Below are 23,384 nucleotides of genomic sequence, written 5' to 3'. Positions count from 1 at the left end.
CTTTATTAGTCTTTGCTCTATTTCCTCCTACACACTTTGGATTTGTTCAGTGCTTTTAAATAGTGTCTCCTGTAGCTCTCCCTGCATCAACATGTACCTGCACACAGCTCTGTGTGCTCTCGCTTCAAATTCTTTCACATGGGAGCAAAGAGGAAATGGACTAATGGCATTTGTTATCCATTAGCCTTTTAGGGAAGCACATCGTGCACACAGCCTTCTCCAAAGCAAACACAATACTATTGACCATGTTCTCATGCACAGAAGTCAAAAGGGAGGTGCTGGCCTCTCTGAAGTCAACAGGGTTTCAGTTGGCACAGACTTGAAGTCCACTCTTGCAGCTCCTAACATTCTTCAAGCAGGAGGAGATGACTAAGATGAAGTCTGATCCTCTGTTCACTCACCACAAACAATTCAGAATTGGCTAGGGCTGAAAGTGAGCCGTAATGTTTTTCTTTCCCCTATTAGCACCTTCTATTAACCTTTCCAGACATTTTAGCTGCAAAGGCAACAACACACACAAACACACCTCCTCTTCTCCCTCTGCAGAAGTCTCTCAGCCACTTACAGCAGCAGCTATGAGGAGAGCAAGCATGTGGGGTATGCAAAAGCCTAGGAAGCAACAAGTACCTTCACAAAATAGAGTCCAGGATTTAGCATAATGGGACCTCCTCCTGAGCAAGCGTTTTCCTCTTACTAATAGGAGGGTGTGAAAAGCATTTTAACTACTGTTAATTTGGTAGGACTCCTCAGTACAGCTATCCACCCACTACAAGAACTCTATGCCTTAAGATAAAGGCTCCAGTAGACTGATGAATTTATGGAGCACATGTTAGTGAAGGGCACAGCAACAAAGAAACACAGCRCCACTGAGATACGTTCAGCTTGCATAAACCCCATAAATACCATACCCATAAGAGACCACAAACATAAAATACAGAGCACAGCTATATTAATTTCATGYGAGAATAAATATGTATTAGTGTACATAGAAGTCACTGTTCAGAGTTAAATACAGGGCATCAGCAGCTCCTCAGCAACCTCTGCACAAATGGTTCCCTTACCTGTCCTGCTGTTGGCTTCTCCATTCGAAAAGTGAGATCTCTTTCAACTAGAAGCAAGACTCCATGAATACAATGAGGATCCATGTCCTATGGCAGAAGAGAGTATAAATCCATTACCTAGCTGCCTGGCACACTAAGGAGAATGTATCATTCATTTTAATTCAGTGCAAAAAATTGCAATTTATTCTTCAGAGGTATTTGCACAGCCTGGAAGGCAGTCACCAGCTATAGGGAAGGCTGTTCTACAGAGCACCAATGCTATGTCCTGAAGGTAATCTGTTTCAGATCAATTAGTCTTATAGTACTGAAGCAAGCAATAAAGAACCCAGGTCTTGGCTGTATTAAAAAAAAAATGCCCTCTATAGAGGGAAATGTCTCAGGGGAATAAAAAAAGAAAAGAAAAAAAAAGYGAACCATGCTCAGCATCCATTTTTTTCCTGGTAATTTCCTGGACACTCCTCCTAACTGAAGGAAGTTTATTTCCCACAGTGCCAAAAACGTTGTCTTGTCTTTATTTACTGCCAACTCACAATCAAGGATTTGCATCCTGTTGCTAGTGTCTAAACGACAGAAATTCCAAATACAAGGGATTTCTGGCAGCTGTAGTTCAAACTCTGTGATCCGGGAGCAGCTCTCCAATTATAGAAGCACTCTACAGGGAAGTGAGAAACAGGCACAGAAAGCTACAACAGGAACAGGGAAAAGTAGCAGGAAGATCCATTCTAGAGGGAGAGAGGAGTCATTAAAAACTTGATGCCTAGATCTGGATATCAAGGAGAATGCCTAGGTAAGTTGTCTTTCCACACAGTTAACTAAGMGCTATCCCATCTAAATGTCATAGGAAAGTCTTTGCCTCTGCAAAGATCTYGGAAAAAAAACTGTCAGGCAAAAAAACCTTTTTGGTATTGCTCCAGCTGTAAGGAATCTGCCATGCACAGGCCATGGCAACAAGAGAGCTCTGTTGAAATACATGCTCTAACACCGTTTAAGGTTTAATATCAGATATGAGCAGTGGAGTCATAATCACTTGAGCCACTTAACCTGACACAGCAACCAGTACAGCAATTAAGAAATGATGCCAATACAAGAAGACACARTTCTACAAATGAAAGCAGCAGGAGAGATTTCAGAGCAAAGGAGAAGATGTTTCTCTCACCTAATGCTAAAAAAGGATCCTTCTGCATGGGCAAGACTAAACCTAAACTGAAACACCTCCCAAAACAGTAAGAGGTGCTTGGTTTTCTCAAATCTGAACTAAATTTGTTTCTTCAAAACAAGCTATTCACACATTCAATGTTATTTGAACACTGATCAAAGGCCAAAAAAAAAAGTATTACATAATTCCACTGGGTTAGGTAAATACTAAAGTGCATCTGGAGAGAGGATGGAGAGAAATTATAGGTGTATCAGCAGCTCTGAATTTGTCTGYTGGGAAGTACTGAGGGATAAAGACCAGCCACAGTTTCAAGACTGGTCATGGCACTGAATATTTAATAAATTCCTTTTTTCACAACCCCTCTTCTATTCCAACAGAGTTGTGAGAGGTACAAATGTAGCAATTTGAGTGAGGAATAAAGGCAGTGATGGCGTAACACAAGGCTACAACAAGAGCCAAATGTTTGTTTGTTACTATTAAAAACAGTCTGAAAAACCATTCACAAACAAAGCAGTCAGAGGAGAAGTTTAAGGTTTTCCAAACCAAGCAAAAAAAGTATTCCCAAAGCAACCAAGTATTTTCCACCATATATTTTTTCTGTAAACAGTAGAAGAGAAGTCAGTCAGTCTTATCCAGCCCTGATAGATCCATGCAAGTGGACTAAAGCAGTTCACAAGTGAGATTCAGGAGGCAGCTGGATGCTATTCCTAGAAACTTTCTGCAGCTTTTCACACAATCTCTTACTACATTTTGCTAACAAGACCAGTTACCTAGAAGCAAAGAAATAGAGTCCCACACATCTAAGTGAGCTCCTCACCTCTCCAAACAGGCCCAATGTAGACAGCATAGGATAGAGGAACATCAACAGGAGCTCAGAAAGCCCAGTTGAAAGCCAACGGCCAGACTTAACAACCCTGGTACAACTTGAAGGAAGGTCTGCCAGGAATGTCCATGCAGATGTGGCAGACTCATATTACCACACTTAGTCTCATTTGAAGTGAGCACTAATAGGGTAACAGGACGTCCCTGGTCTTTAACATCAGGCCAAGGTCCTCAGTACTTTTCCTATAACAGAATATGTAAATATACCCCTTGAACAGCAAGGCTTATAAAGAAGCTTTCTGCTTTGAACTGCTAGTGTATCTCTTAGTCTTCACAGCACACTTTTCCCCACCCAATCCAACATGCAGATGCAGCAGATTACAGGATTAAGCACTTGCACTGGCATGCAAAACAAACTAGAATCTTACTCTATAAAAACTCAGGCAGAAGAAAATCCTGCAGGCATTTGTTTGCTGAAGTCCAGCCCACACATTCCACCAGCAGTGCCCAGCCTGCTCACTGACCAAGACACTGGCCCAACACTGTTGAAAGACAAATTTCTTCTGAGCRGGCTTCACAGCTCCTGGAGCACTGAGCTATCTGGTGACAACCTGTGATGAAATCTCTCAGCAGCATTTACCTCTGCACAAATCCCTGCTCATTATGCAGCCTCCCACAGGAACAAGCATCATCCATTCTCGCAGCATGTATACCCTGTGCATTTCCCTCCGTCTCCATACAAAGCTGCCAGAGTTTCTCCTGCTCCTTCCTGAGGTAGTTCTGCTGTAGCACTTCATTCTGCCTCCCCTGCCTCTACTCCCAGTACTGTCTGGGACAGAAAAAGATTTCCAGCAGTGTCCCTCTACCCATATTCTTAAAAAGGATGGAAGAAAGCCTTGCAGAACCCAACTCCCCTTGCCCTGAGGCATAYGGGATGAGAAATTGTCATCAGTTCACTAGGTGACTCTAAATGAGCAACACAGTCTCAAGTGCTACAGGGAAAGCTAGCTGCAAGTACCAGAAGTTGTCTATTAGCACCTAAAAAATTCCACTCATACATTCATTCCTTAAAGGTGGAAAAGCAGAAATAGTATTTCCTCAGACTGAAAGATTCCAAYGCAGAGACCTGTGGGATCAAGATCTTCACTTCCCAGAGAGGATCTACAGGGTTAACACATCTGAGAACTGTAGACAGGAAAGGACTTTGCATATTAGGTCATCTGATCCATTTCTTAGTTACTGTGAAGCAGTGCACTTCATTGTTAAGTCAAGAGGAAAGCATCCCTTCAAAACTGAACAAGTAACACCAGATCTCAACATTTAACAGATTTCACCAACACGTCCAGAGCAGGCTTCAAAAAGCCATGTAATTTAAGTCTTGTTCATGGACACAGCAGAACGGCAGACAGATGAGTTGCAGAGACGGTCCGCCAGAAATCAAGAGATACTGGGAGATGTGTCAGGAATTTCAGAAAGGACCCCAAGATGGTCTGTTCTGTAATCAAAARACCTTGCAAGTAAAACATACTGACTATGCTTCTGCATCTACTGGCCAATGAATCTTGCTGTATTCTAGAAAGCCTATCTTGCCTAGCTGTAGTTATCATCAGTTTTCTACAGTTCTCTGTCCTCATTTCAGAGCAGATGACAAAGCTATGGTGGGACCAGAGAGGGAAATCAGTGGTAAAYGTTAAGGATCTCCAAAAGGCTCAGAGAAGCCAAGGGATTATCTCTGTGCATGACAATAAGCTACCTGAATAGATCTTCTTTATGGAATGTGCATAGGAGACAGGGTAAGGACCAACAAACGACAAGCAGAGTGATTAGCCTCTGTCAGTTACTGTTACCTGGAACACATATTCAACTCTAGCAGTGCACACTCTTGTCTAGTACATTATCCCCTGTCAACTACCTGTTGCATCACCCTGATAATGAGCTGCTTGGAGCCAAAAAGACAGAATCTTACCCAGGAAGTGCAGAAAGCGTTCCCCCCCACTCCCTATCCTCCAGAGAGTAGGAAATTTAAGGCTAGAATGACTTTATTCCTGCCATGCTGTATGAGACTGAGGATTCATCTGTGGTCCAATAGTACCATGTCTCAACATGTTGCTGATTTCTAAATCATCCCACTAAGATATGGCCATGCAACCTACATGGGCAGCAAAACATTTAAAAGCTTCGGCAAACCTACTGCCATGGCATAAAATAGAAAGTGCTTGTTACCTCTGTAGCACTGAGCACCAGATTACTCCTCCACCACAGAGAATGAGTGCACTGACACAGCTCACAACTCCACCCAGCCCTGGAAAGAGGAGGGCAGACCTCTGACTCAGCCCCAAGCACATAAACCACACAGACACCATCTTCATTAAAATATTGCCCTGTTCCAGTTTGCAGAGTTTGAATCCTGAGAGACCTAAGTTCTGATTTAAAGGAACACCTGCTTAAATGAGATTAGTCATAGCTACAACCCAGCATTTCCTTTGGCTTTCTAATAGCAGCAGATGGAAGTAATCTGGGACCAGTGGCAACACAACCCACTTGCTTTCTGAGTGACTGACATGAAAAGCCTTTGACCTGAAGCAATATAGAGTTACGGCATGTCTGATTCCAATCATTCACTGACATCCACATCAACAGCTGCATGTGCTTTTCCACCTGGTATGACAAGCAGTCCTCCTCCCACTCTGCCTATTTTTCTTCTCTGCCTTTCTTCTTCTTTGTAGTGGGTAACGATCCCTGTATATTTCTTACAGCTTCTCAGTGCAGTGGACAATATCTCCCAAGCACATTATCATGGACAGCATTTAGACATGTATGGGGCTCTTCCCAGCAGAGACAAGAAAATCTGAAGGTGAGGGAGGGCTCACTCCTAACTCAGACTTGCTTGGGTTTTTCACCTYGTTTGCAGCCTGGGAAGTCCAAGTCATGCTCCCTTAATAGGGCTGGATGCATAACTCCACCTCCCAAAGACAACTGAAAGCCAGGTGGCAGATGGAGACATAAGTGGCAGATGGAGACATAACATCCAACTAAGACAACAAGCCAAAGAAACTAGTGCTCCTTTGCCCAAGATAAAGGCTCACCTGCAGTATGTTGAATGCCTTGAAGATAGCAGGAACTGGTGAACAGCGACGAGCATCCACAAGCACAGTCAAGCCCAAAGCTTGACATTCTGGTCTGCAAGGACAGAGAAAAAGAGGCCAAATTTGTCACAAGTGGACCAACGCTACTGAAACAGAATCCTCAGACATGGCAGGGTAAAAAAAAACAAACAAAAAAAAAACAAACAAAAAACATATTACAGCTTTGTAAGGACAGGCAACTAATTGGCCACCTTTTCTTAATCAAAATATAAAAATGGAAAACATCACCTGCATCGCTCAGTTTTTACTTTGCTATTTCCATCTGACTTTCCTTTTTCCATTTCCCAGGACACCTCAGTAAAGAGATGCTGATCTCCTCTCTGGGTAATCCACACAGAAAACCAGTCCTTCCTAAGTGCACTTGGAACAGCTTGGGTTTACCCACACTACTTCAAAGCAACTGCCATTCTGGACCATACCCAAAGACCTTGCCCAGTACTGGATGCTAAGAGAGAAGCATAAGAAACAATGCACAACTAACAGAAACCCTCTCATGGGTCAACTCTGCTCTCTTAAGAAATCAGTGGTTTAGAGGCTTCAAATTCACTGACAGAGAGTTAGTTTTACCTTAGTACTTTAATTATCTAAAAGTCTGTGTAGAGTGTGTGAAGAGCTGGGGCAGAGAGTCTACCACAGTGGTGCAAGAGTAGTTGTAGCGAACTCCATCCTGCAGTCTCCAAAAAAGATTGTCAGCCACATGCCAGGCCAGATTTCCTCAAGCCTCCCTCCTCTCAGCTTGGAGGTGGCCGTCCAAGACCATTTTTTAGCACTTTGTTATGACGACTACCGCATCCCACTCCCAAATCACCTTTTCTGAGCTAATGAAGAACAGCAAGAATGGTTTAGATTTATGATAATGCATGAAAACATTCAATGCATATCTAATTCTTTCACGACATGTGCACAAGGCATACACAGCACAGCCAAAATGCTTAGTGTACACAAGCCAGTTTGTCTCAGCAGAAGATTCTCACMTACACAATTTTAGGACTGTCTGGACCAGCTTCCCATGCCAGTAAAGACAGCCTGTTCCATTCACTGCCTCAGCTTCCACAACAACAAAAGACAAAGTGGAGGAGGCAGCAGCTGTCCCCTCTGTCAGACTGTGAGTATCACAAACCTGGGGATGCTGTGAAGGTATAGGAGGAGGCGTACAAGCTCGTCGGTGTTGCAGTGGGGGTTTAACCAAGCTGTGCTCCTTGTTGTTATTATGGCCACTGCACGTCCTGATTTATCTCTGGTACCTGTAAAAGAAAAATGTCATAAGAGAAAGTCAAACTACCAAATTCTAGTTGCAGGCACATGTCTTGGAGACTCCTACTACCACCCTTATCACATTCCCTAAAATACCCTACAGAGCTAGAGATAGCATATGTTGCAGATCACAGTGGGCTATAAATACACTTCCAAAGCACCTGGCTGCTGCCCAAGAGTGAAGTAGCTGAGCTCTACTTGTCCTTCTCTCAGAGTGAACTTGGACTGCCCTCTTCTATGCAAAAATACATTCTTCACAAAATATGAAGCTGACTAATGATAATCCTATCATTGGCTTTTGAGAAGAGAAAGAATCTTACAGGCCCAAGACAGACAATCTCACATTCCCTTGTGTTACAATATTACGCATGATCCCATTACAACCACATACACTCTGGCGACTTCYCATTTCTTTCCTGTCCTACCCGCCAGAAACAAGCTCTGTACTGCTCCAGGGCAGTCAAGGAGCAAAAGAGGTCCAGATAACACCACCATGCTATCTATATGCTGCAGGTACTGACAACAGTGACCAGGGCAAAGCATGGYCCATCTCAAAGCAGTACAGCTCAGACCCACATGTTCTCATTCCCCTAGCCCTCCACAGGATGGTTATTTTGCTAGCTGACTGCTGTTGGACAGAGAGCATTCAGATAGGTTTGCAGAATGACATGTTAACAAGATCAAGCACCTCCCTGCAGCTGTGAGAAGGGCAGAGATGGTGTCAGGCTTTCATTAGTTTCAGAGCTGGTTCAGTGTGCAGGGAACAGGTAAGGTACAGTATGGGCAACACAGCCGAGCTGTGATGTACTGCAGCAGGGGAAAGCCCTTTGCTTCAGTTAGCCATGAAAACTGTTTCCTGCCCTCCACTTCCCCAAACCCCAGATACAGCTTATCATGGGAATTGAGCCCACTCTAGGAGCTCCCAAAACTAAATGCTATTCTGACTTTGGGCTTTAGCTATGACAYGCAATGAAAGCCAAAAAGGGAAAAACACAAAAGCAATGCTTCTGGAATTATGTCCAACGTACACTCCAGATGCAAAGGACCTATAAAGAGCAGCTGGACACACCAGTTCAGAGACAGAGTTGTCTTCACCATTCAGAAAGCAGGCAAGGCCTGTGGATTTTGTCTGGTCAAGTGACCAGCATTTTGCAATCCTGCACGTCACTGTGCAGATAAGTGATCTGGATAACAGTAAGGACCACACCTCTATTGTGTGAAAAGTAATTCACAAAAACAGAAGTCATTTCCTGGCATACAAATAGCATGAGAGAAAAGAAAATTCCCAAGAACAAAACAAAATCAGAGGCCTAAAGAAAGCTATGCTTTTCCATCTCATCTGTACTTTATTGGTACCAGGCAAAGTCACTGTCCTGGACTTCTTTCCCCATCCTAGGGGCAAGTATGTGAGTTGATAGCTAAAATAGATACAGATGGACAGCCTGAAGCACAGAAAACTTCCCTAGTGTGATCTCAATCTGTCCCTAGGATGCGACCTGATTGAGGGCCAAAGATACAGATAGGCAAAATTTAAAAGCAGGGCTTTCTCTCTAGTAGGGATCAGAACTGTTAAACAGACTTTCTTCTGCTAACAGTAGAGTTGAAAGTTTTGGTTGTATGCGTCACTCAGCAGCAGTTTTACTACTCTTGAAGTATGGTACTCTGGACMCTATACAACCAAAGACCTGTGGAGAAAATAGAAATGGTTTATTAACATACATTATGCCTTTTTTCTTTTTTTCTGATGAACCCCTTATCTTACAAAATCAATAACCAAGTTCAGTAGAAATTTTCTTACTCTGAAGCATCATCTTCTGTTCATCAGGAAGGCTGGGTACTAGCAGAACTTGATTAAAGCTCTTACTTGCATGTATTGTATGTAGGACCCTGGGAATTATCTGCTCAACTCAAAAAAGCAACTACAGCTATCAAGGCTGAGTCTCCAACAGTGGTCATTTGAACCAAATGATTCAAGAGTAGACTACACGAATGAAACACTTCTAAAAGGAAAATTTCTTCCTAATTCCATCAGTTATTAGTTTATTAATTAGTTACTATTTCCTATTCTGTATAAAATTCATCCTTCCTAATGTAATTATCATATTACTACCATGTGTAACACTAATCTTTTAACTGAACGATATGGACATTCCTTCAGGGATCTGTCCTTTTACATTTCTGCAGGCAATCCTCATGCATGAGAGAAGTTGTTTAACAGTCCAATACTGCTTCTATAGAAAATGTTATTTCTCCCTTAGACCAAAGTTCCCTTGGAAGTGGCATAAATCCAAACCTTGTTTCTTCAATGCATTTCACAAGTGCCCATCACGCGAGATGCCCCCCACACCCATACTCAAATGCATTTGACTTGTTTAACACTTGTCACAGATTCCAATTTTAAAGTCCAAAGGAACCACTAAAATATTAGATCATCTAGTCAGGCCTCTTATGTAGCAAGGGCAGTAAGTTTCCTATAATGACTCCTCTCTCAAAATCAGTAATTTGTCTGGCTGAGGTATGCACCATAAAAACATCCAGTCTGATYAGCAGACCAGGAGATTAAAAATCCTCCTCTAGAATTTCTATTAACAATTTATCTACCAATGCAAAGTTATATATTTGAATGTATCAGAACTTACCTCTACACTTGGTTTCCCATTCCACCTTTTCCCAGAATACAGAAAAAGTCTCTTATTCAGTCTTTYATTTTCATAATTATGAGGTCTTTCACCTCATTCTCAATCATATTTCTAATAAGATAAACAAACCTTCAAGTCTCTCATATAAGGCATTCACTTCAGCTGCACGAAAGTGTTGTTGCCCTCTTCTGTACCACCTCCAGTTTTCACCATTTTCTTTCAGAATAAAGACATTAGAAGAAAACGAGGACTGAAGAAAACACTGTTCTGAACAGCCCAAAGTACTTGAGAGGTTTCACCAACAAGTACACAGAGGTAAAATCACATTCTTAATCTAACTAGTCATTCCCTCTCCTTTACACACTTGAGGTCAAAATTGGTCTTGCAGCCTCGGTCCTCAGTACGAAAATACATTGTGCTGCTGTTCCGCTCTCTTTCCCATCCCCTTTGCACTAGGCAGGTCTGTCTGGCTTTTTTGCTCTCAGGACAATTTTGAACTCAAATGTGGCTGCCGAGCTGACTGAATACAGCTGTCTTCCTGACCTGCACTGGACCTTCCTTCCTGATCTGTTCTTAACTGGCTACAGAAGGAAGTAAGCCAGCACAGGCTGCTTAAGCAAATGYTGCCGAACGAATGGCTCCATTTCTCACTACAGCACTGCAGAAGTAGATTAACTCGATGTTTGGTTAAATACAGACCTCTTGTTTGGTCCCTGCATGTCAGACAATACTGGCTGCTCTAACAGCCTCAGCTTTGTTTACCACTCTAACAATATTTGTCCCATMCAGAAGTTTTATCTACAGCAATTTGATACTTGCTACCACATTAGATACACACACTGAATAATGTTAAACCAACAACTGACCCTGGCAGAACAATTCTGGGAAGTCTTCCCTTGACAGCTAGTTCTGTCATCTGCTATTTAGCTATGCTTCTATTCATCCCACATGTTGCTCATCTGTACTGCACTGAGATATTCCTTTCAACATTATGCTAGGCAGCACAAAATCAAACGTTTTATAAAAATGTATTTATGCAACTACATTTAATCAACCAAACTTATAATTACAAAGAACAAAACTGGTTTTACAAGAGCCCTGTCAATTAGCATCTTCTATATTTCTTTAATTAGCTTATCTTATCACTCTTCTCTACCAAGTGAGTCAGATTCCTATTGTCTTGACTAGATCTGATGTCAGGCCCACCAGCCCATCACTGGCTGGATCCTCACTCTTGTCCTTTTGGACTGCTAGCATGAGCTTATAGATTTGATTTGCCACTTCTGACTCATAACTGCTTAGTCAACCTTCTAAGACTCTTGGGAGCAAGTTAAGACAACTTTCAAGAAAGTTCCACTTCCTGTCTTTCCCACCCAGAAAGTTTAGAGAATTCATGAAGTTTTGCTTCTAGAGAGGTTTGGGTTGAAAGGAACAGGATTCACACCAGTCTTTGCACTGCTGCAAACAGAAGGGCATCTCCATTGCCCTCCCACACCACCACCCTTCCCAGGCCCACTTTGGCTCAGCTACTCACCAGGCAGGCAGGCAACACCACTCTTGAGCACTTCTAGGTTCACATCCTTGACTATGGTGGGGGCAGACCGACCACCCCAGGCAGTCCCAGAGGCTGGGGGCATCAGAGGAGTAACAACTGTCGAGGTTTCCAGTAAGGCACACACTCTACCCCCTGGCTTCAACACATTTGAATCAATTGCTTCTTTTATTGTCTCTACCCCTTCYGACACCATCCCTGCAAGACAAGCAGCAGTTAGAGGCTAGAAYACAGCTTCATTCAAAAGGTGGCAGGTAAATCTCAGGCTGGGGAGGGACATGGCCCCTGCCACTGTGCCCCACAGCTCTTCCATTCCTACTGCCAGTACTAGGCATGTTACAACACTGATGTTCCCCTTAAAAAAAAAAGGGAAAAAATAAACCAGTTTATTGTGAATTTTGAAGTTCCAACTCATTTAAGATCTGGATTCCTGTACTCAAGGTCATTTTTAAAGGTAACATATCMAGCAGTGCATGTTTGCTGGCAGCCTGAAAATCTGGAGCATTGGAAGTCCCTTCTCAGCTCCAAAAGCTTGAGTACGCTGAAGGGATAAACCAGCTCCTGACAGGGAATGCTGCTCTACTGGTGCAGAATGCCCCTCCCCACCCCCCCTCCAACACATTCCTATTAGCTCTTGAAAATAAGAAGTTGACTCAAGGTTGACAAATTAGCTGGGAATTAGCCAGAGACCTGGTTCTTCTCTTCCAGATTTTTTAAACTAACAGTTAATGTGAAAGGCAAAAACCTACTTTAAAACCCTGAAGAACAGGATGACTAGACCAATCAGCTCTGTTTGAGAACCAGAGGAAATGTTTCCTTTGCAGGACACCTCAGCTCGAAAGCATAAGTTTTGAGAATCACTTGCATCCAATATTAAGTATCTCAATAACTGCAGGAGAACTAATGCTGATTTCCTCATTTTGAGTTTTAATTTTCATGTAAAAGTAGATGAAGAGAGGAAAAACTCCACTCCAATGTAAGAAGTATTGTTCCCCATTTCCCAGCATTATAAGAACTATAATTCTTATACATATGTATACATCTTTAATAACCTAAGTACATAGCTAGGGTATCCCTCTGTTTGGCAGAAATACATACCAGAGAATAACGGCTATACCTCACCGCAAATATCTACCTTAAATATCTACCCCCCCCCCAAAAAAAACCAACCTTTCTTCAGAAAAAATGAAGAGTGGAGTGTTTACTTGCTTGCTAGAAGTCACACATTTTAATTGCTGCTTAAAATTGACTCAAACAATCCTACCTTTCTGCTGCGTCAACACTGCTGACACTTGACTCAGTTTATTTACTAATACTCAAATACCTCATTAAAGAGTAGGACTAGGAACAAAGTAGTTCTTGAAGTGGCTTTCAGCATAAGTTTTAGCAGTGAGGGAGATGTACAGGCTGAGGCTCAGCCCAAACTGTTTTCAAAACTGCTGCAGGTGAGTGAGCAAGGTGCCCTAAGCAGCATAGCTTACTCTGCAAAGTACCAGGCAACAGGAGGGAATCAAGATAGGTTCCAGGGATCCACAGCCAGGCCACCGTGGAGTATCTGCTCATCATGATGCCCCCTCCACGGAGCACCCTTGAAACCCAATTTGGYATGCGCTGCATCTGACCATACAAACCGGGGTAATGGCCTGAGGGCTCTGTACAGCTTTGGGCCACATCAGAGTTTGATTCTGTTCCTAATACTACCTCAGCCTCTATATTCCAGTGATGCATGAGGTCAGTTGTTTTGGACATGCTGCTAGATCTTACCAAAGTGACATTTTAGAGGTGCACAGATCTACCATAAATGGGGAATCTGGGAAGACCAGCAAGACAAGCCAAAGCCACAAAGGTTTCACAGGCTGACAGACTCTGTGGGGGAACATCTCCTAGAGAGATGCAAGGCAGGGCTTATCGCCAGGCCATACAATACGTAGAAAAGAAATAGGCATTAAAAGAAGAAAGTCTACAAAGGGAACCAAAAGACAGTATTTGAAAAGGACCAGAAGGGGATCATGGCTATACAGGAACTACCATACCCACACAAGAGAAGGGCATAAATGTATATGGCGGCTCTGCCATTGATATCTCTTAGGAATGAAGTGGCAGTTACTTAAAGCTAGAAGAAAGAAACACCTTGTTCAACCCACCAGACAAGGTTCTGGTGCTAGAGCCTTTTGCCTCAAGCTAACCTCACTGGAGCAGTATTGCCTCCAAACTACCTAAATCTTGCCCAGGCTACAGAGATCAAACAAGACAAGCTTCAGTGGCCCAGTTAGATTGGCAGTCCCCACTTCCCTCTCAACAGGCACAGGCATATTATTTATGTTATTTGTAAGCAGGGGTGGAGGAACTTACTTAAAGTTGAAATTGTAGAATGCGGAGGATTACATCAAAAATCAAATTGACAACTGGGACATCTGAATTTTGACACATTTGTACGTTACACCTTTCCCTGAGGTTAAGGAAGTGGTAGAGGAGGATTTGCTTCTATGCATTTCAAAGAGACATTACCACTTTCCCTGCAACTGTCCCAGCACCAATATCATCTGTGGTAACATCACATATTAACAAAAGAGCAGGACTGTAATGCCCTAGCAGGTGCTGCTGAATACACCTCGAAGTGGCTTTTCATACAGTTTCTTAAATATCAAGTTATTTCCAACCCCCAAGCATAAGAACTTCTCCAGATCTGCAAAGCCCCAAAATTCACTTGTCCTGAAAACTAGTCACACGGGGGAAAACAGCAGTGAGATTTTTCTAAATCAAACCAGTGGAAATTTTCAAATCCCTACCACAAAACACTTGACATTTGGCTCAAAACCCTTCCAARCTACATAATATTTGCACAGAAAATAAGCTCAGTTTGTGATTAAGGGTGCGAGAAAGGCAAGTTCAGATATCCTAGTTCTGAACATGGTTTTTAATGTAGTCTGCTTTAGTAAGTAAGTTCCTCCATCTTGCAAAGAACAAGCTCTGCATCTGCCTTCTATTATTGAGTTATAAGCTGTAGATCTGAACTGGGCCAGTGAAGCTTAAGAATCGGTTTGGCTGTTCTTTATAGTTTGGGCAAGATACACACAGTTTACTGTCACAGTGGCAAAACATCCCCAACAAGTCTTCAGCCTATCCAAAATTTACCTCACCTACAGACTGACCAGCTGACAGAGCAAAGACTGTTTGAAGGACAGAGTTTAGGTTATTTGCTTTGATTTAGAATTGTATTTCTGAATTTTTACTCTCAGAGCTTTACTGGAGTTATGTATGGGGAGGTCAATGGCTTGTTTGGATCTCAAAGCAATCAAACATTATTGATTAGACTAAGCTTACTAAAGTCCTAGGTGTACTTTAAGAAATATTCCCAGTATTAACACATATTTCAGCTGCTGTATGCCTTAAAGAGTTCCTGTTCGCTTTTTGTTTTTTCTGGGGGCTGTCCCTGAGGTTAAGGAAGTGGCATTTCTTCTGTTTTACAAACTCTGAGATAACAGTTTTTTAAATGTAATGCCACAGCTCAACACTGAGAAAATTGGGCCAGGAGTACATCACTCTTTCAACCAAATCCCCAGAAACATCTAAATTATCTTTCATTAAAAACGTACTCCACACACGCTCCCAGAGGGGTCTGTTATTACTGAAATCCACCGCAGCAGCCAAGACTTGCCCTATGGAGCAGCCAGAACATCACGCTTGTTATCTCAAACAAAAAGCTGGACTTCACTCATTTTACACAGAAGACGTGTGAACATAGAAAAACAGACAACACGCCACTGGAGCCCTTTAAAAAGAGAGTATACGTTCAGCACTCAACAGAGCCCAAGTTTTCTGAGGCCCAGACCTGTGCAGACATGAAGTCAAGCCAGGTTCAGCTTGGTCAAGAGCGTTACCAGCCAGTACTTGCTTTGTGGCTTATAGGGAGAGTTTCATTCAGGGAGAACGGATATCCACAGCATGTTTATTTACTGGCGTACATCCCCCAGGAAATACAGACAGGCAGAGCGTGACCTTCATGAGTGCCAGCTGTTCAGACAGAGGCACACTTAAGATGTTACAACTTTTGAGGGGACTCCTCTTTTTTGCAGAAAAGAGTACGACCACTCAGCTCATCACTCCAAAAATATCAGAAATCTCATGTGTGGCCATGATGCTTGACAACAGTGAGCCTGCCTAAATACGAAATTATAGCATTTTGGTGCAGCTGTGAACTAAACAGTTTTGAGTTATAAAGACTTTACCTCCATTTGGAGGACACATTAAGGCACTGGATAAAATGTGGCTTTTGGACACTTGAGAATGTCACAATCATATTTGTAGCCAAATGGAATAGTGCTGCAGCAGTGATACAGGCTTTTGTCCACACAATTCAGCTTCCCAGCGATTTTTACACTGTTATAGCCAGTGCAGACAGGCTCCTGATCAGTTCCTCCACAGGGCTAGACATGCTCTAGCAATGTGGATCGGTACTTCCGACCCGTTCAATCATCCTCATTCTAATATTTCAAGCCCGGATAATTTTCCTAGCCAGGGGTCTAAGGGAGTAAGAGCTGTTGAACTGGAATGGCATGTTTCTCACACCCCCGCCACACATATACTTTTCTCAATGCAATCTGCATATCTACCTACAGCTTTCCAGAGCCAGCAAAGCAGGGCACAGCCAGCATTTGTCTCTGTGTGCTTATACACCGGCTGCCCACAACCTAGTGGAAGGGGCAGAGACCTCGACTGACAGTTTAATTCTTCTGAAGGAGCAGAGCTTCAACAGAGGAACCCAGCCATCAAGAAATCAGGGCAACATCTGCTTGAACCTGAAATTAGATTGCATCTGATCTGAAAGTAGATGCTTAATTTTTGTGCCTTCATGTTCCCAACTGAAAAATTAATACTAGCTCTCCCACTCACATTAAGCAGCCCCTACCTGAAACATAAYCAAGCTGAAGAAAGCATGCCAGAGGGAGAGAGAGAGAGGCGGGGAGAGGGAAATCCTCAACCCTGCTATCTGCTTTTTACATCACTTACCAGCATCTGCCCTTGCTGATCTTCAGGTCACATTACATAGCTTGTATTTTTGTATGGCATCAGCTGCTGCTTCCTCCTGCCACAACTATCTTCCTAAAGCCAATCTTCAACCATGAAAGGCTTATATAGTTATGCATTCTGTTCTCACATATTCATATTGCATGCACCTATAATGTGCACACCATGAATGTGGTGGAAGGCCACCAGCAATCAGATTAACCGAAATTAAAAATCCCTCATATGGGAACTCTGCTCTATAATGACCTAAATTTGCACAGCAGCATTGGAACAAAATATCTACAATATCTAAAATAAATCCATCTGTAAAGAAAAAGCTAATTTCAAGCCACAAAAAGGAAAACCTAAACACTTCCATCAGTTTTTGCTCCTCAGCAGAATGCATTTACCAGTAGTAGCTTTTGAGGCCTTTGCTTTCTTCACAAATATCAACCAAGTAAATACACAAACATCCAACTCTGCTGTACCTTTTGGAGATGATGTCCCTGAAACTGCCTCTTGCTGGCAGTGCACAGCGCTGGGATCTGTATGTCCCTCAACAGGTCCTGAGGACAGCGGTCCAAGCTCCAGCTCCTCTTYAATGGATTCTAGTGTTTTTAGCACAGCTGACTCACCCTCAGCAGTCTTTGACCTTTTCCCATCAGAAACACTTCCCTGGTTCTCCTCTCCTCGCAAATCCTGTGCTGCAACATGCTCTGGGTTCAGCACAGAGTTCACTTCACTTTTCTCAGAGTTCCACACAGARCTCATTTCACTCTTCTGATCCTGGTTTTCTGCCCAACTTCGTGGTTTCTCAGATCTTTCTCCATTCCTGTGTGTTTTGACTTCACTTGAGCCTTCTGGTTGTGCAGAGTCTATCAAAGAGCTGCTGTTATCTAATTGTTCTGCCATCTGATCACTCTCCGCTGATGGAGTGGTTTGGAGTAGTTTGGCTTCTTCAGCTTTCTTATGCTGACAGGCAGAGACCCCTTGCTCTTTACCCTGTGACAAGAGTCCATCCATAGGAACTTTGACAGAGTAGTAATTATGGCTAGTCTGATTCTCTTTTAGAACAAATGTGGGCTCAATCACTTTGACTTCCTCAGGACTTTCTCTTCTTCCCAACTCTAATTCATCTAGTTTTCCTTGGTTCAGCAGCTCTGGAGGATTTAATGAAGAACTAAAATTTGCTTTCTGATCACTGCAGCAAGCATGGACTGCTTCTCCATCTGCCATGTCCCCTGAAGAAGGGAAACTTCTCTCCATACCTGTGTCTGAACTCTCAGCTGTGGTGAGTCGTGTAGTGGCCTGGACTGGTGCACTGCTTTCACTGACACTCTGGCAAGAAAYATCAGAATCTCCCTTCAGTGTGCAGTGAGGTCTGGAAGACTGTGGGACAGACACAGGAGAGGGATCCATCCTCATCACCTCATTCGGGCATTCTGTCAGTGGTTCATCAAGTTCTCTCAGTATCACCTCCTCTTTAGCAGCAGCAGCATCTAGAACTGTTTCTGGACTCTGCTCTGATGTTTCTGCTCCAGGTTTTCCRCTAGAAACATCACCTTCTACCTCCGTGTTTCCAGGAGCACCAGTCAGTTGTGCTTTGCAGTCAACACTATCTCCAGCACACATGTCGCTGTAGCTGCACAGTGCATATCGCCAATCAATTGAGTGTTCACTGTGGGCCTCCTGCTCTGCAGGGGATGGATCCTCTGCACTGGTGGCAGCAGACACAGCCACAGGAAAGTGATTTCCCATGGTACCAGGACCAGTTGATTTCAGCTGATCTTCTGGAAACAGTTCACCATGTGCCATCACTTTGTTGCTTTCCAAAGAAACTACATTTTTGAGAACTTCTGTAGAAGAAGTCCTCGGAGTGCCCATTTGACAGTGTTCCTTTAGTGCAAGTGCTGACTGACTTAAGTTCTTGGAGTATGTACAGTCTTGAATGATATTAAACTTATGTGTGTCTTTAGATGCATTCAATCTTGTTCTAGGCTGAGTTCTATAATTTAAAGCTAATGATTGGGTTAAAGAGCCTGTTTGTGGCCCAAACCTGGGCAATGAAACTTCTGTAAGCTCAACGTACTCCCCYTCAAGGTCACTCTGCAAGTTCTCTTGAGGCACTGCACTTGTACACACACCATTGACAATAGATTCACTTAATTGTGGAGCTGTGCTGCTAATGACCAAGCTGTCTTGACTCAGACTTTGTTCCTGTAGATAGTGAGATCCTATGTCTTGTGAACTGCAGTCAGCATGGTCCATGGGGTGACACAAAATTGAAGGTTCTTCTGTAATTTCTGGAGTGATTATATTATTTTCAGTTATTTTTGGTTTATTAATAAATTCAGGATTAACTACTTTCTCCCAGGGAACACGAAATATTTTATCATTAGTGGTTAGTAAGCAGTTTTCCAGTGCTATACCCATCCGCTCTCCATTGATAGTACTCAACCATTCCAGGGTAAAAATAGAGGTATAGGAGACTTCCGGAATCACAATTTCTTCTATGTTATGTTTGTCTTTTGCCAAACACTTCAGTACAACTCGTGGAGACTTCTTCAGATAGGGGACCACCTGCAGGTAAAAGTCACTGGGCTTTAAGATTCGCCAGTCAATGGAAGCTAGCTGAACTACAATCTTCTCATGAATACATAGGGGCCAGCCCTCATGACGGAAGAGCAAGCCACAGTACTGAACCTATGGAAAGAAGATAAAGCATTTTCAGTATCAGGCATACACCTTACTTCAAGCTTTTGGACAGGAGAAATGAGAATTTCCCTTTCACAGCTTAGCTGTATCAATCGGACAGTAAAACTTAGGATCTTCAGTAATTAGCACAGGGGACGTGTTTCTCTTCAAATACCAGCAATAAAAAGCTACCAACACAAATCACAAGCATCTAAAAATTCAAATATAAACCAGTCTGCTAAYTAAACTAAAAACTAAATTAGGAGCTTTGTCAAAGAAGCAAGGCAGAATCAAAATGCTAAGTAAAGCCTGTCCGAGGATTTTCTTCTACTCCCAAATGCATGCTGCTGAAATATGCAACATTTCCCACCAGACTTTGATTAAGCCAAGTTAAAGAGCACAGAGCCAGGCAAAAAGCATCACTCATCTGCTGCTATCAAGAGCTTATGCAAGAGAGGTGAAGACAAGTTATATGGGATTCAGCAGCAAGTGGATCACTGCAATCTACCAGTGAATGGGAGAAGATACTGCCAAGAGAAAGCAGTAGAAAGAAGGCAACCGATGAGGAAAGTATAGTGAGGCCACAAAGAAAAACGGCAGCAAGTCCTATCAGCTGGCTGCGAGGAACTACACTGAAAATAAAAGGAATTTCCTTCCCTTAGGTCAACTATGCTCTCCCCCAGTAACCTGTCTCCTATGTCTCCGTTCACCAACCACTGCCAGATTAGAGTACTGCCCAGGAAACAAAAGAGCCCACTCCTTAGTGAATGATGGCATTTCCAAAGTACTTCCCCATTATTTAGGTTAAAAAGACTGAACTCCTAAAGTCAGCACTAAGCAATTCCAAATCCTTTAGCCATTCCCCTGGCTCTTCTTGGAATTTCATCCAGTTTACTATCAATATTCTTAACACAACGCACCAGCAGATGCATCAGTTGCCATACACAAAGCAGTCTCCCTCGTGCTACTTGACAATGCTTAATATGCGTAAATAAGTTGTGAACAGGCAGCTCACAGGTCTTTGAGATCTGCTCCTTCCTAATAAGGTGTCTAACCCCAAGACTATCAGCAATGCTAGGTGTTCCTTCATTTAAGCCTATTTAACAAATGTTTTGCACACAGCTTTTAAGTAATTCGGATCTTGCTCCAGATCAGTGACATTTTTCACTTTTAAGAATTCCCACTAGAGCCTGAAACATCTCTCCATTTTAAAAGTAATTACCATTTTTGGTTCATGTTAGTATCAAAAAAATATTGAAGTGCTAAAGAGCTGAGAGCCATTTCCTGCAGACGCCTCATAGGTACGTACTTGCCCAATGAAGTTTTCTAGCTTATAGTCATGTTTTGAATGTTTCAGTTTAGCTGGTTAATTCATCGTCTCCATTCCATATCTGTGCTAAAAAGTACCATTACAGATTTTCCATTAATTCACTAAACTCACAAGAGTTGGCCAGTGTCCCATTTACTCTTAAATATTGGCCCAATGTTATTTGTTTGCCATTTCTCTAGAAACCCTTTATCATTCCTGAATATAGAAACACTCATGACATTCTAGGCCCATTTTTTTTCAAGTAAGGTTTTTAGGCATCTATCAAGATAGTCTCAGGCAACTCTCAGTCAAGTAAAAGAACTGAAGTTCTAYTGATGAAATGACATGGCTCATAACCATTTTAAATTTAATCACAACTTTACAAAATAAAATTACTGCTTTGAACTTGATTCTGTTCGAGTAAAGTAAGAATTAAATTCATCCATGGCATAAGCCATGACATTAGCCACAATTCATTTTTAGTTCTGTGATTAATTTCGTTTTTCTCTGTCATGACAAGGTCTTAGATAGAATTTTCCTATACTGGAYGCAATACTTAAATTAGAAAGCTGTCATCGAGAAACATCAGAGACTTCAGGATTGGCAACATTAGATTTCAARCATTTTATCTGGTTTCTTTTACATGGTCACATGGCAGTCTTGACAKAGAAAGCAGTTTATGAATATGCTGYAYTCTGCAGACCAGACAAATGAAATAAGAAYGYACTAATTCAAATCTTTTGCCATATAACASAGAAACCACAGAACTAGAAAGAACCTCCTGGATCGATCCCCAGACATAYTGAAGCACTGAGGTGTAACTGCAGCCCAGCTAGGCTTCTTATCCTCACTATACCTAGTGTGAAGTTGCTCCTCCTCCCTGTAGCTTATTCCCCTGATGTGTTCTCATGGCTTAAATTTACTAAACTATGTCACATCGCTTTAACAGTCTTCTCCCTTGATCATCTCTGAGGTCTGCCTGAAGCACCTCCTTCACTCAAACACCTTTTCTACACCTGTTTCACTTTTTTATTTTTCTTCAGTTGTGCAAAGTATTGCACAAGGTTATGCATGATGGCACCACCACTTCCCACCTCTACTGGAAGTATCTCATCCCCTAAAACTAAGATCACACTTATCTATTCCACAGTCATGCCCCTTTAGTAACCCAGTCACCTGCTAATCTTCTTTTCCAAACTGACGAGTCCCAGTTTACAGAATTTTTTCTATTACTTTCTAAAGGCATGTGCTTGCACTTTGAGACTATCATTATTAAAACTATGATATACAAAGTTTTACAGCTCATCTCGTGTAATATATTTATCCTAGTCCCCCTTTCTGTTATTGTTCATGTCTCTCACGCTTGCTCCATCACAATTTTCTGTCATCTGCATACCCTTACTTTTTAGGCCAAGGCCATAGATGAGAAGTGTTATCTGTCTCATGACTCTGGCCTCCAACTCAGCTTTTTAACTTCAGTACAAACATCCTCCTTTCCATCAGTTTGTTACTCATCCTGCAATGCTTACATAATCCTCCACCCTTTGACACACTAATTCATTTTCCGTATGATTACACAATAAATCCTTCACAGAAGAAATCAGACAACCATTTTTTTCTACAGAGAGCTGTTTTATGAAAAAGGCTAGTTTGATACTACCTGTTACAAAGCAAACCACATGAAAAATTTTATCCAGTTTTATTGGGTTGGTTAATTCTTACCCTGCTCATTGCATGTTGTTGTTGTATGGTCAGCTTGTTCAATRTATTTTATTAGTATCTCTGACTTGACAGATTCAGTAAAAATTCCTGTTATCCAAAATTCAGCATTATGTGGTTAACTTCTTTCTTTCATCTCCCTATTCCAGGATGGTGATTAACCAGTCCCCTTGTCTTCAGCACACACATTTCCATTTCAGTCCTAGCAGTTTCATTTCTGTTCTCTCAGTCTAATCAGTTGTCCTACTGTTTTATCTATATGCTGTACCACCATTGCAGTGAATCTTCCTCTAGCTTTCTTTTTTTGGAGGTGTCATATTAATGTTATCTTTATTTTCTACCTTGAACTCAGAACGGATCCACTTCTATTCCTTTTTTAATTTGAGTTAAAAAACCCTACAACTTAACTACAATTTGCCTGTACCTCCCTCATAGTCAAGAGGAGCTAAGCTTTGCAGTTTTACATCCTTACGCTTTCTGATCTCTAATAGCTAGTGCCTTTCTTACACAGCATGCCTGAATTTAGCTAACCAAAGTCTCATCTTTCAACAACACACTGTTTACAGAAGTTGCTATAGGCTTTGCAAAAGTCTCAGGACTTATTTTGCAGATTTTTCCATCGTGCTCACACATCTCAGTCTAGATCTTGTATCTCTTGTAGAAGTGCCCAAGCTAAATATTTTGTACATAAGGCTTTATACAGAAACAATTTTTATTATTTTCCAGAAGAGACTATATGACTGCACCCACACCACCTGCCATCAGCCTTTTTTTCTGCCATTACAGCATTAGAGCATTTCCTAACAGGTACTTTGAGGCCATTTGGGGCAGGGGCGGTGGTGGTAGGATGCAGCTAGAACAGAAACAAAAAAAWTCCTAAACTAATACAAGTAGTTTACAAAACTGCAAAATGAGAGATGCCATCATCAGAATGAACATAAAGCTGAATTCCATCTGGACCTACCTTACAAAAAGGCTAAAACCTTAACGCATCATATCCCATTTGATGGCCATTCTTACACTGG

At 42.1% G+C, this 23,384-nt stretch overlaps 1 protein-coding gene across 5 annotated transcripts in view; it reads right to left on the bottom strand.

Annotated features, from left to right (window-relative positions):
* The window catches only part of PLEKHG4 (pleckstrin homology and RhoGEF domain containing G4), a 103,952-nt gene that overhangs the window by 56,243 nt on the left and 24,325 nt on the right, over nt 1–23,384 (bottom strand). For all 5 annotated transcript variants that reach the window (XM_085314529.1, XM_085314531.1, XM_085314530.1 and 2 more), the window contains 5 exons: nt 17,126–19,340; nt 11,613–11,828; nt 7,306–7,429; nt 6,126–6,219; nt 1,062–1,148 (listed from right to left, as the gene is read on the bottom strand). In XM_085314529.1, the coding sequence (XP_085170655.1) occupies nt 1,062–1,148; nt 6,126–6,219; nt 7,306–7,429; nt 11,613–11,828; nt 17,126–19,340 (2,736 nt within the window). The remainder of the gene's footprint in view (nt 1–1,061; nt 1,149–6,125; nt 6,220–7,305; nt 7,430–11,612; nt 11,829–17,125; nt 19,341–23,384) is intronic.

Source organism: Rhea americana, unplaced genomic scaffold (assembly GCF_003343005.1).
Source record: "Rhea americana isolate MKP2758 unplaced genomic scaffold, rheAme1 scaffold_406, whole genome shotgun sequence".
NCBI classification, from domain to species: Eukaryota; Metazoa; Chordata; class Aves; order Rheiformes; family Rheidae; genus Rhea; species Rhea americana.
Note: the sequence above shows the minus strand (reverse complement) of the source record. Positions and strands in the feature narration are given on the sequence as shown.